General features: G+C 40.1%; 1 protein-coding gene across 3 annotated transcripts in view; it reads right to left on the bottom strand.

Annotated features, from left to right (window-relative positions):
- The window catches only part of sox1/2/3 (SRY (sex determining region Y)-box 1/2/3-like), a 28,829-nt gene extending 16,906 nt beyond the window's left edge, over positions 1–11,923 (bottom strand). Inside the window, exons 1-3 of one of the 3 annotated variants that reach the window (XM_085493832.1) lie at positions 10,818–11,923; positions 6,239–6,295; positions 2,996–4,212 (exon numbers count right to left, since the gene is read on the bottom strand). In XM_085493832.1, coding sequence (XP_085349958.1) covers positions 6,285–6,295; positions 10,818–11,736 — 930 coding nt within the window. In that variant the 5' untranslated portion in view covers positions 11,737–11,923 and the 3' untranslated portion in view covers positions 2,996–4,212; positions 6,239–6,284. 3 annotated transcript variants of the gene reach the window in all.
- Between the last annotated feature and the right edge of the window lie 1,910 nt (positions 11,924–13,833).

Here is a 13,833-nt window from a genome sequence, read left to right as displayed (position 1 = left end):
TTCATAAGAGGGTTGAAATCAGGGCCTCTCGTTACGCTTCGCTTCGCTTCACAAGAATTCAACGAATCAGTGGCCACTGGGTGGACAACAAATCCAGTCCGCTCATCAAACTTGATTAGGTGTTCATAAAGGCAACCAAAAACAGTTCGACCAGCACAATATTAAAATAAAATGTGTACATCTTCGCAACCATAATTTATACGAGGATAAAAACAACAACAAAAACACACGAGCATTCCACTACTCACTCGCCGCTCTGGGTTGTAATTTTCCCTTCACTTTGAATCACTAATGCAAACATAAGATGTTTTCGTTTGCTATTTACCTCAAGGTTTCGATGACTCGTTCACTTACTCCCAAGTGGTCGCCATCTTGTTTGTGGCAATCTGCGCCAATACGGAGATTCCAATCTGGTAAACGAACCCCTTTACCTTAATGTCCTCCCTCTTGAGTATAGCAGTCAAATAAACTTGTCCTCACCGCCCAGTCCTCCAATTTTGTCTGTAGATGAGCAATATGCGCCCACAGTCCCGTATCGGACCGGGGACTGGGCTAGGTGCCGGATCCTCGTTTGAGAGTCGTCGACACAAAGCACGAATCATGATCGCCAAGACTTTAAACAAACTAGGGACGGAGACGTTTGGAAACACTTCCTACAAACTGCGTGAACGTTAATCAACTGACAAACAAAAAGAAACACCAAAGAAATGTTGTTGCTGGCAGCCCTTTCGAACGATGGCAAATTCAGAAGTGAAAAAAGAACACAATGTGGCGCGTGTTCCAGCGGTTGAAAGCAACCAAAAACACTATTGAGTGGAGGATTTCCATAAAAATGCGCCTTTCTCAGAGCACAATATAAACTGGTCATAGAAAGTGTAACAATTCTCCACACACTATAGAAATTAACGATGATACAAAAAGAAATACTTGTGTACCAAGAAAAGTTTCGGTGTATAGCTTAATTGGGCGGTACGACGACGGTGCCGGGCTGTGTTTAAATACGGTGAAATTACACGTTTTTTTTTTATTCTTGATTAACTAGCTTTCTTGCCAGCGCCAATAACAACCACCTGGTTTGACAAAAAAAAAACCTTTATTATTGCTTTATTTTTTAAGCTACGTTTTTTTTTTTTGCTGAAATACCAATCTAAGCAATGGGGTGAAAAAACACGTCCCGTCTTAGCCAATTAAGTTTACTAATTAACAAATCGGCACATAGGCCTTGAATGCGCAACGATAGTGTTTTTCCAAGTATCCAAGCCAAACGACACTTTACTTATTTGTTTACGACGAAAGCAAGAGGAAAGTCATAGTAGAAAAAAGTAAATATAATAGTAATCCGTGAATATACAATTATAAAAACATAATATCGCTGAAGGCTAGTTTCAGGAAACTCATTTGAAATAGTTTAGTAACTTTCACGTAACTTTGGCGATAATTTGCGAATGCGCGTTATAAGAGTGGGTCGCTCCCGGTGGTTGCCATCAATGCAATTAGAAATAGGCAGGTCGTACTGCTGGCGACCATAATTTGTGTTTCTCGGGCGAGATTGACAGCACATTTTCATTGTTGTATATAATTTGATAATAGGAGAATTCAAACGAATATAAATCGCTGTTCTCTCCCAGTGCGTTGCTACCAGGGTCACGTGAAACAAGGCAGGGGAAAAACATGATTTTAGTCCGTCCACGTGGGGGATGGGGATAAAGCATCACGTTTTTGACATAATGTAGTGCCTAATTTTTTCCCCCTTTCATTCTAGAAATATGGCATGGAATGTCGCGTTACGGGTGGTTGTTGGACAACTTGCCCAATAGGTGCCACCATTCATAGTTTTCAGTCTGCACCCTGGGTGTTCATGTTGCTACTAGCCACGCAGTGGGGGTCTGTCCGCTAATAAGACAGCGTTGCATTCAACAGAACAACAATACTCCTCCCTGATAAAGGCGTCCCCGGCCATTAGCACTCCACGAACTGTTGGCCAGTTTCGCTTAGTCTGTTTTCACCAAAAACTAAAACCTCCCAGCTCAGTTAGGAAACGATTCAATAACAACAGTGTTTATATGTGTTGATGCGATGGGGACACAACCTGTTATCAGCATCTCTTGCTGTGACAAGTTGCTGCCGGAAAACTAAACAAGCCTATTTAAAGTGAAATCAACACCTTTTCTTCAATTTTTTTTACAGATATGATTATAGATGCGCGATGAACGTGTTCTGGAGTATTGATTTAAACTCACACACGTACTCGTACATTGCAAAGTTCCGAGCAAATAACGCCGCTGACACCAATAACGTCGTATTTCGTCCATATTAAAATTCCCTTGGGCTATTTAACTGCGGGGAAAATAAAGCTTTGGCAATTAGATGATACATTTCTACGTCTCTCCTCTCTCTCGCTAAAAAAACCCCGAATTAATTAAATAACACGACAAGGGGACGGTTAGATGGACAGCCGGTCGACTTTTACATTAAAATAACCATCTTGAGAGCAAGCATTAATTTGAAAGTTTTGTATCCGAGATGTACTAAAAACAAGCTCATATGAACGGGTTATGTACTGTCAATTCGATAAAAAATACATGCTATCATCAGCGATGCGAGGAGAGGGAGCATGGACAAGGGCAGTCATTATGGAAAGAAGGGGGGTGTTGTGTTGTGTGGTGATTGGTATTGAAGGGTCATGCAAAATATTGACCGGGTGGGTGATATTGCATACGTACGCATTCCAATCTTTTGACGCTACTAAACAAAACTGTCGGCATTTCGTCTGGTTTCAAAGTGTAGTAAACAACAAAAGCACGCCAGTCAACGTTTTTCTTAATCATAATGGTATATCGAGTTTTTTTTTGGAATATATAAAAATAAAAGCAGGAATGATACGTGTGCACGCCACCGCGATAGGTAATCTGAATCATGACGTAACAAGGTAAATACCATGCTGGAGGGGGGTTTGATCACGTGATAAACAAATGACATGCAAGACTTCTAATGATGCTTTTACATAATAATAACAAGGTAAGTTTACTTCGAACGTTCAACAAATATAGTACAAATCAGTTGGTGCACGAATGTGTCAGCCTGTCAGAGTTAAATGAGTTTAATAAATTTTCAGAGAAAATTGTCGTTTAAGGTTTTTGTATTCCAACGTTCTAAAAATGAACGTTGACAGGCATCTTTAATAAAAAAAACAAAAATATATATTCAATAAAAATGCAATTCTCGCTCCTCTCTTGAGAAATATATCAAATAAAAGGTACTTTTGTTAGATTTTGTTTAAAAATTCTAAAATATGATAGACCGACTAAAATAAATGAATTTGCTGTACCAGATCAGGAGCTTATGGGCTTTAAAAAAACATCACCTTGACAATAAAAAAGGTAAACGCCCAATAAAAGGCAAGTCTAGAAATTCAAGGCACTACAAAAATAACCACGACTTTGAATATAAAAAAAATAGCAATGCAACTATGTACAAGTATGTGTGGCCCAAATGGTAAAATCAGGATTGACCAATTCGGCTGAAAGTCACGTGTTAAAAACGTTCTAATCTGTACACAATTAACCCTTCGAGCGCCATTTTGTTTTTCACCAAAATGTGGGTGAATCATTTGACATATTTTATGTATATTTACAAAATCTTTGTTAATTTTGGAACAGATAGACAAAATTTCTCATTAGCCGAAGGTCTAAATTGTTTTACGAACTTTCGAAAATTTCAAGCGGGTTTAATTAGTGAAAGATGACAATATACAATGGCAGTCGAAGGGTTATCATATTAAGGCTAAATATTATACAAAATTACTGCGTGAGCGTACGTCTGTAGCTAGAAAAACTAATTGTGGGCCGCAATAGTTTTAAATATGATTCTGAAAACACACACACACCGAACACAACCCTGTGACCTATAGTTCGGCCATTTTAACCTTTTGAACGCCGCCATTTCCCCGTCATTTTACACATTGTTATGTATATTTTGTTAATTTTAGACAAAAACTTCCGTTAATATCTACAAATATTGCTCATTTACAAAATATATGCAGGTTTATTTTGCGAAAAAGTAACAAAAGTAAACTTTTGCGTTCAAAGGGTTAACACGTAGTGTAAACAACTGCATACATTTATATACGCTCTCATCCAGGGGGCTTGACTGTTCGTTCATCCTCATACTGTGTGTCCCTTCATTTTAATTCGTGGTCGTAGTGAGAGACACCTGCAGAAAACAATATAATTATCATGATCAATATTAAATGCGCGAAAAATTGTCAACGAAAAAAAAAACAAGGTTGGCCATCACGTAAATTAAAATGAATAAAGAAACAGCCGATGATATCCAAGCCTATTACCAAAATTAAAACCGATGATGGATGATAAATAACAAAATATAAAATAAAATATTTATCCAATATTCAGTTGGGAGAAGGGACGTGGTCGGTCTTATAACCGGGTAATGGGGGCATAATAAAACATTATGTTGGTTCTTCCAATAATAGCGGCTTCTATGATCGTACCGACCAACTTCCCTTTGAATCCTAGGATAAGGACCGATCTCACATCGCATATCTAACAGGTGGGAAATGCTTTTAAGGTCTCTAGTTTCTAACGAAAACAAAGATACACATACGGGGAGAAAAAAATACCCCTCCCCTTTCTCGTAAAAAAAATGTGCACATGCATAACGTTCAACATGAAGTGCTAAGTTCAGGGGGAGCGAATGCAAATGATGAAAGCAAAGAGGGTTGGTGATCATGAGGATGATAATAATATGATTAAAAGTGGAGTTCCACGAGAACTTGAAGTGAGTGAATGAATAAGAAGATATTTGAGTTTACTCTTAAACCACTTTAGCTTTTTAAATGAATATTATTGGAGTGGAGTGCGATGATAGTAGAGGCGAAGAGAGAGAGAGAGAAAGAAACCAGTGGCTATTCTACTATACGATAATGATTTGTGTTTACAAAAGGGTATTGGGGACACTATCCATTTTCCTATTTATCAGTTGTGTACAACGCGTCACTCCCATTGACTGCTACCTAATACTACTACCAATAGCTGCCGTACTGGTTGACTGTCTGCCTGTCTGTGCGATTTAGATCGTCAATATTGTGCCGTTACAACGGTCACTCCGAACGCCTAAACATTTAAAAGCAGTTTTAAAAGGTAGGAAGGTCGTAACTAAGCTAAGTAAACTAAAACACGTCTCGGTCTACAAACCTCAAACCCGAACGGAAATATACGAACTAAAAATAATATTGAAATTCCAACATTTGTTAACGAGCAACAGATCTATGCTCAAAACATACCATTCCCCTAGCATTTCTAATGTTTTCGAAATCACTCACTATACTCAGTTGCCGGGTCATTTCTTTCAATAATAGTTTCTTAGCGAAAAGTAGAGCAAGTATCACTTCACAGACTTCATCTGTTATGCAAACGAGGCAATCTTATGCTAATTAGGGTCAAGTTATTCACTGTTAAAAGTCCCGCGCTTGATGTGAAGATAGCTCCGGGTACCTCCGATAATCACTATTATAGAAAACTAAAAATCTCCATTAAAACTTCTAAAAATATTTGTTTTGTGAATTCTATATATCACTGGTTCGTCAATGCACAACAAAGACGGCCGACATTGATGACGGGGTCATGCGCACTGGCTATAGTTGGACCTAGTATGGATAACATCACTGCAGGGCAGGCAATGTTTTAAAAACATTAAACTAACACACGAGCTCACATGAACACGTTAAAATATGGTCAACCTGCACGGTTGCCCTGACCAATATGTTATATTTTAGGCTTGTCTTGAAAGGTCATGATGACAGCAACTCCACACACAAAATCTGGGGAACAAGATTATTATCCAATTTCGCACCAGGATAAATCAAGTCAATCGGAGCCCCGCTAAGAAAATGAAAGCCCAGGGTTCAAGTGTAAATGTTCCAGTCGGCAAACAATTGCAATTTGGACGTTAAAATCCCACTTATCATGGACAATGGAGCGAAAACACGCTAATTAGTGACGGGAACTGGAAGGAAAAATTCACCATTTTATCTACAAAATTACCTACACCGTTTCAGCGCTCACCAGGTGGTCAATTTTTCGCGCGTTGGGGATCCCTATGTGAAATGAGTAGTTTTTACATTCATTAAAAACAGCGATTTGTGGAACAGCTGATACCCAAGCCCCAGTCCCCCCCCCCCCCGCCGCCTCCTCCCAACATACACACATTGTACACTCACCTCACCGCTACGGCATTACTGAATTTTCGCATTTAAACTTGTGTATCTAGTAGTATACTTTAAAAATAAATACAAAAATAGAATCGTTATTAAAAATAAATACGTTCGGTATACGGTGCCTGTAGTAATATCGTTATGAATTCACGGTGCTATTTCCAACTCGTCAACTATTAAACAGTTTCTTTCATTCCTGGCATATGTTTTAGCTATACAACTAATCAAACTGGATATATTAACAGTGTTATCATTAATGCATGGACTATATACAAATATTCACTCCAGATAACTCAAATGTTTTAATGCGCGGAGAGACGCAGCTTCTGCGATGCATTTTAGTTTATTCTGTATTTTTGAAGAAAAAAAACACGCATAATTTGATAATGACCACGTGCTTTTGCGATATTATAGGCAAATAGCTTCGTTTTCTCGTTAACATAGTTTTCGTTAATAATTTAAGAATTTGCGTTGTAGAATTTCTCCATGTAACAAGGGTGAATTTTATATGTTATTAAATTTTTTTTTTTTGAGGTCAGTTTTAACACAGCCTGTCACGCAGAGCATGTTTAGGCTTGTTATTTACATTTCTAATATGCAAATTTCCACGTCGCTTGAGGAGCGTACAGGCTTCATGTGTTTTGAGGTCGACACGCTTTCTCACAGAAAGAAAATAACCCGATAAAGCAAGCCCGATCGAACATTTTTCGAGCTGTAGATTGCTAAACGCGGCAAAGGTTGTGGGCGATAAAATATCAAAGCTATGTTGCCCTATAAAGGGAGTTAGCCATATCAGTGATTATGAACTAAACTTGGCCCTAAATGCCGAGTGAATGTATTTTAATGGGCAATCCGTCGATTCGTCTACCTTTTATACATAGGCGCGAAATCATAAACTGCCCCAGGCTTAACTGACTCTGGTTATTATTTTTCTGCTCTTTTAGACTCAAAACTAGTCCCCGAGTCGATAAACTAGTTTCCTCCTAGAACATATTGTCACTGAGCGTTTCGCTCTCGTTACAAAGCTTCCGAGTAAAAATCCTGTTTTCGTTGGAGCCTTTAAAAAAAGAATTACGTGGGAATAAATTGGGTGTATTAATAAATATGCATAGTATAATGGCTGATGACACGGACCAAAAAGCCTCCATTCATTTCCTAGCCTCGTCAATTACGCGAGAGAAATGACTACCGCAAAATGTCGGCTGTGTTTATCAACACTAACAACGCAGCGATCGGCAATTTTCGATCATTATCGTGTTTTTTTTCGAGTTGACACAAAGACGCATGGGGAGGTCGAAGTCCACAAAATTCGTAGACACATATATATATATATATATACCTATATACCATAACACAAGGAGTGGGGTACTCGCACGATAGAGTGTAACACACACAAACCGATAGCCAGCGAAGTACGTTGTTAACAATGACGGAATAAAAGACCTCTGCCACAATGAGCTGAGCTTTTGTCTCCGACGCTCACCAAACCAGGGAGGTTTCAGCAGGAATAACCAAGCGTGACTTGGTCTAATACTTTTTTAAGCATGCGTATGATATGCTGGAAGATCATTCACTGGCGGGACGGTGGAATTCCCGAAAAAAACAACAACAACCGAAACACGACGTTGGACATAGACTCGACTACTATACAAAGGGGAACGGAAATTACAACGGGTCGGGATCCCCGACTCTAACTAACGAAGTTAGGTGTGATGGAAAACAGCAAATGGTAGCTCATGTGATCACCATGCCAGTCATAATTAAATGGACAAATACTACAAACTACAGGTCGTAGTATTTTTGACAGTTTCGATGATAGCTACGCGATTTATCGTAGATGAGACTTTCAATTAACACGTTTTTTAATGTTTGAAACGTGCGTCATTGCCTCGGCTCGGCACAGATAGGGAGTACCACACGCTATTTGGCGGTTGTCTGTCAATAACACGGGCTGGAACTAATACCTGTCCTAGTTCGGTCAACTTAGTGCAAACACTAGACTAAAGCTGTTGGGATTGTTTTCCACCATCGCGGCGATTAAATATAATTAAGTATGAAATTATTTCGCGTTACTTAATGTTGTTTAATGAGTGGAAATGCGTGGTCGAGAGTGTAGGGATTTAGAAAAGTATGTTAAGCTCGAAGCTAAAACTGTAAACAGCAGTGTAAAATGTGTGCAAAGATGAGAACACGCAGAATTACGCTACTCGAGGGTCGAAACCATTTTTTACACGTTGCCACAGACCGCATGGTACTGGCAGTTTCGACGATTAAAACGACAACAGCGTACATTTTACGGTGGGAACATATGCTGTTTAAGTGCGGGGGAATACGGTGGAATTTTCAAGCATTAAAACGAATTGGAATACACTGAAAGAAGGTCGTTAATCACAACTAAAATTTGGTTGACACGCCAAGACTACTCATTGGTTGTAGTAATCAGTCGTTGACAGTGGCAGAGCGTACAGTGAACTCGGACGATCAACAGGTAGTTGGTCGATGGCTCCACATGACGGAGGGAATTATGAGCTTACTCTTAACCAGGACTCGTCATGAATTATTATTTGGGATTCCAGCGTTAACACTGTCCAGCAGTCGCATAATCATACTAACAAATATGGCGGGCGTTTGTTGATCGACACCACCAGTTTGTGTCAGTACCAAGGCCGAGCCCCGGTGACCGCGTTGGTACAACAAACCGGGTGTCTCCTTGCATGAACAGCGGAGCCGAAATAAATGTACGTTTAGGCCGATAACCTAACAGTACTACACTTATGTTAGGACCAGAAACACGACAAACTAGAAAATTACGTGCGTCGGTGTTACAAGTTTAAATAAAAGGTTGCTAACCCGTCCTAACAACCCCCGCACCTTAAAGGAAAGGGAAGTCAGTCGATTGACGCAACTCGTAAAAATAAATGTATTTTGTTTAGGAGAAAGTGGTTTTGCTATTAAAATTCGAATCGCCGAACGAGCCCTGCCATTGCCCGAACCTATCTTGCCCTGTTGATACTTCGATAACCGTGCAGAAACAGTTTTATCACATTGTTTTGATTGGGAATTCCCCCTTATCACAATGCTCTATTAAAAGGAACAAATGAACTCACTTGCTCGAATGGGTTTGTGGTTTTTACTCGTATTATTTCATTAAAGATTTCACCATTTATCATGTTCAAATTTCGCATTTTAGACGAAACCCCAACTTGATCTGCTTCAAGAACGTCTCTGACGAGGGAAAGTGATAGAATCTTGAAGGGGAGGGACTTAATATAAATGACATGACCGTAGCCAATCAATGGGGCCGACAAGTTATCATCAAAATAGTGATGGACATTCCATCCGAACCACGATGTGCTTCTTTTTTTTTTTTTGTAAAAAAAAAAAATGGGATTTTCTGGCAAGCCTAAACTTTCACAACAGCCACGATGCGAATGAATACTATATGCACACACATTTAGTGGGTAGTGTGGTCAATCAAATTCAACCTAAATTATTGGGATAAAGTATTCATACTGAGAAGGGAATTGAGGCTACTTTATAGCCATTCGGGGCGGGAGAACATCAGTTGCGTGTCCACAAAAGACAGCTTTACACGAACTGATCTACAGAGGTTGGTAACAAGTTAGCAAATAGTTAACCTTGTTTTGCCAGGCGCGTTCACCGCCACTGTATATCAAGTCAGAGTAAAGCCCTCTGATATTCAGACTGCAAAGAATTGGAACAACAACAATTGCATATCCTTTGAAACTTTAATTTATTTATCTTTTCTTTTCCAAAACGAAACTCGTCAATCTGGCATAAGAACATTGGTTAGAACTGTGTGCATATATATATATACAAATACCGGCTTGTACAAAAGCCTAAAATATAAGACTTCAAAAAAATAAGATGACAAGTAAAGTGAATAGTCTAAGACAACTGAACAGCATTTGTAGGAAAATAACCTAACTCAAAGACATTTTTTCCACGTAAAAAGAAATATGGATGGTCCAAAGAAAACTTGCTATAAATTACTTAGAGCGAAATTGGAACATGACAAACTGGACTCAAAACTGTTTCTGCGCGGACTCAAAAGTATCAAACCGCGCGACGTTAAGTGGTGCGTAGGCAAAGTAGCTGTCAGAGTTTAAAACAAAAAAAATGAATTCTATACGAAACGTACATTTAAATAATAAAAAAACGGTCTCAACATCTTTTTTACAATAAGGACGAGTATGGTTCGCAAGATAAACATTTGTGACTGACTGCATCCTTTGGATTTTTCAATGTTTTGTTACAAAATATTCACCTGTGTTTTTTAAAGTACTTCTAATCTACAATAAGTTTTTCCTTCCTCGGGACTTTTACAAAAAATTATGTTCAACTTCGTGGCCGAAGTCAGTCGCTCGCTCGATCAAACAGAGCTATTAAAGTTATTTATACAACATACCCCAAGTTGTGATTTCGGGTACAAAGGTGAGCGGCAATGAATTGAGTGAAATAAGCAGGAGCTCCCTTGGTAAAAAAAACAGTCTATATAGAAAGGCATGTGACTTTTGACAAGTTTGAAAATAAAGTTATTACATATGCGTAAGGGGGACCGTACCGTTTACCCCGACTCCTGACGGATTCTGTGAATATTGTTCTTGGTGTGCCACCATGGCATTGCTGTGTTGACGAGCATTTGGGTCGTTGGCATCACCCGGTAGGTACATGGAAATCATTTCTCTCAAATCGCCCGGACAGCTCCTTCCTCGGTTCGCTGCTACTGCTGCCGCCGTCGCCGCACTCACCATTGGTTCTGATTTGGAGATTCCCACCGCTGCCGGAGACTGGTGCATTTGGTTGTGTTGTGTTGTGTAAGGTGCTGTCATAGTGTAACTCGTCGGCGGGTTGACATAGGAGCCGGCTGTACACATAGGTGTGTAAATTTGACTTGGCATGTCATAGCGCGGGTGAAGTCCGCCATTAGCCTGCGCCATTTGTGATTGAGCGCTAGCGAGGCTATGGGGTTGATATGTGTGCGCTGACAGTTGGTCTGGTTGCATCATTGGGTAGCCACCATTCATGTAACCATTGAGTGGATACTGCATACCATCGACGGCCCGTTGAACAGGAGCCCCACCACCGGGTGAAATCATACCGGGGAGTCCATACTTATCTTTCTTCATAAGTGTCTTCGTCTTGCGTCTTGGTCGGTATTTGTAATCGGGGTGTTCCTTCATGTGTACGGCCCGAAGTCGCTTGGCCTCGTCGATAAATGGTCGCTTCTCAGCCTCCGACAGCAACTTCCATTCGGCCCCAAGTCGTTTACTAATCTCAGAGTTATGCATTTTGGGGTTCTCCTGCGCCATCTTACGTCGCTGTCCACGGGACCACACCATGAAGGCATTCATCGGACGTTTGACACGGTCAGGTCCCAGCATTTTGTTGGCGGAACTGGAGGTTGGAGTAGTCGGGTTCGAACTGCAAATCTGACCTGAGCCCATCATGGAAACCTGCTTCAAGTCCGTTTGTTCCATCATAGTATACAATTAATATATGTTGCTGCTACCACGTAGATAATGGTGTTGTAGAAGAGGTTGGAACAGCAGATAATGTTTGTTGTAAGAAGGCAGAGCGAGTCGAGCTAGCGTCTACTCCGACAGAAAGACTGGTTATTTTTGGGCTCGTTTGCCTATCACGTCCATGTGTTATTGATTGGCAGAGGCGATGGGGCAACCAATCAGCGACGAGTATGTTGACAGCTCTGATAGATTGTTATTTAGCTGTGTTAGCTAAATGACAGATGACGTAGCCAGGTGACAATTGGCGAGTTGCTAAGCCACGGGGGCGGGACTAGGCGTCACCATTTTACATTTTATTATCCCAGCAGCCAATCAAAACGCGAGTTGGCCAGTCAAAAGTGTCAATTACTGGATAATCACCCCAATGAAGGAAGCGAGCTGTCATTTCAATTCTGATTAAAAATACTTCCAGCTGCAGGTGTTTACCCGACGTGTTGTTTGACTGACATCCAGTCCACGTGCCAATCAACGGACACTAATGAAAAATAGCTGATTCTGCTTTGTGCAACCGTAGCCCGGGAGATGGGCTATGCAATTAAGCGTACTTCTAGCTGTCATCTCAGTCTACGTTAGAATGTGGAGGGGCAAAATGCAGATTTTTTTTAAAGTTTTTTTTTTTTTTTTTACCATCCTAGTACGCCTAACTCTATTCGAGGTTGTGTGTAAATAAAGCTAAAACAAAAAATAGGAAAAGATGGGTTCCGCTCGTTGCGTCAGAGATTGCATGCTGGAACATCTAAACTAATAGTATATAACGTGTCGCTCTGTCGTAGTAAAAAGTCGGGGCATGGACAGGGTCGCTATCTTATTCAGTGTGCAGAACATCGCAGAACAAACAGGACGGGTGAAATACGAGCAGGAACCGTACACAGCGAGACCCCGCCTTTACGGCGATTAGTATTCATTCCATATTCTCGCTTTTCAACACCTCAAATAAACCACCATTGCCTTGCTGAAAGAGCAGAAATGTTTGTATGAAATCCCCCCTCCAGAACGAAGTCCCTTAAAAAGAAGTAGAAAATTAGGTAACTAAAGACCAGTTATAGGGGTTGGAAACATTTTTGTCTAGGCCCGTCCTCCAATAATCGCCGCTATGTGCATAAGAACTTAATGTTTTATGCGACATATACAAAGCGTGGCAAATAATATTGTAATAAATTGTACATTATCGAGTACAGAGCATTCTACGTTGTATTGTCCTATAACTATCGGGCAGCAAATCTGTGTTGTTCACTACTGTTGTAATACATCAATACTCCGCAATACTATAATGGAAATCCGAGCACACAAGGATACATGTATTGTTTTAAACAGTCGCTCGTCACACAGAAGTCAATTCACGCGGGTGAAAAAAAACCTAAAGGACAACAATAACATAATAAAACTACCGTAGTATAAAAATCCACGCGCAGTCATAGTGCGTAGTTATTTTAGTTAGTCCCCGTGTTCGTGGGCTGCGGTAAGAGCTGGTGCATACAAACGACGATGTGATTGTTGGACTCTACGGCGGCTGCCGACCCGGTTTAGTTTAGATGCATTTCTACTTTAACTTATTCTGCTAGTATACACATATATGATAATATTTTTTTTTTCTTCAATATTATTTATTTATTTTCGGGCTGTATATATGTATGTATATATATATGTATATATTAGGGAGACTATTTTAGAAAACATTAAATGACCTGTATAGACTAGGTATCTTAATTCTTGGGAGGAAAAAAAAAACTGTCAAAAACACTTTTGTTTCCGCCCTGGGAATGGAGTTACGCGCGTCTTAGGAGTGTTAATGGCTTCCACCGAATTCATTAGCGCCGTGTTCACATTAGCAACCGACTCCGAGAAAAACGTGACAACAGCCCCCTCTTTGTTCTACTAGGGGTACATACAAAACAAAAATGAAACTCTTTTCTCGACGTTAATTAGATTTACCGTACAGGCCGTGTTAATGTTGTTTCCATATTCATAGGAACATTTTAGCGCGTCGAGCCCCGTCAGATTGACACTTGTACATTTCTTTGCATGAGTGAGTGGAAGAATGTCAAACATTTGGCA

The sequence above is a fragment of the Saccoglossus kowalevskii genome, chromosome 1 (genome assembly GCF_978046115.1).
Source record: "Saccoglossus kowalevskii chromosome 1, keSacKowa6.1, whole genome shotgun sequence".
In the NCBI taxonomy this organism is placed as follows: domain Eukaryota; kingdom Metazoa; phylum Hemichordata; class Enteropneusta; family Harrimaniidae; genus Saccoglossus; species Saccoglossus kowalevskii.
The sequence above is the reverse complement of the archived record's forward strand: the minus strand, read 5'-3'. Positions and strand labels throughout refer to the sequence as shown.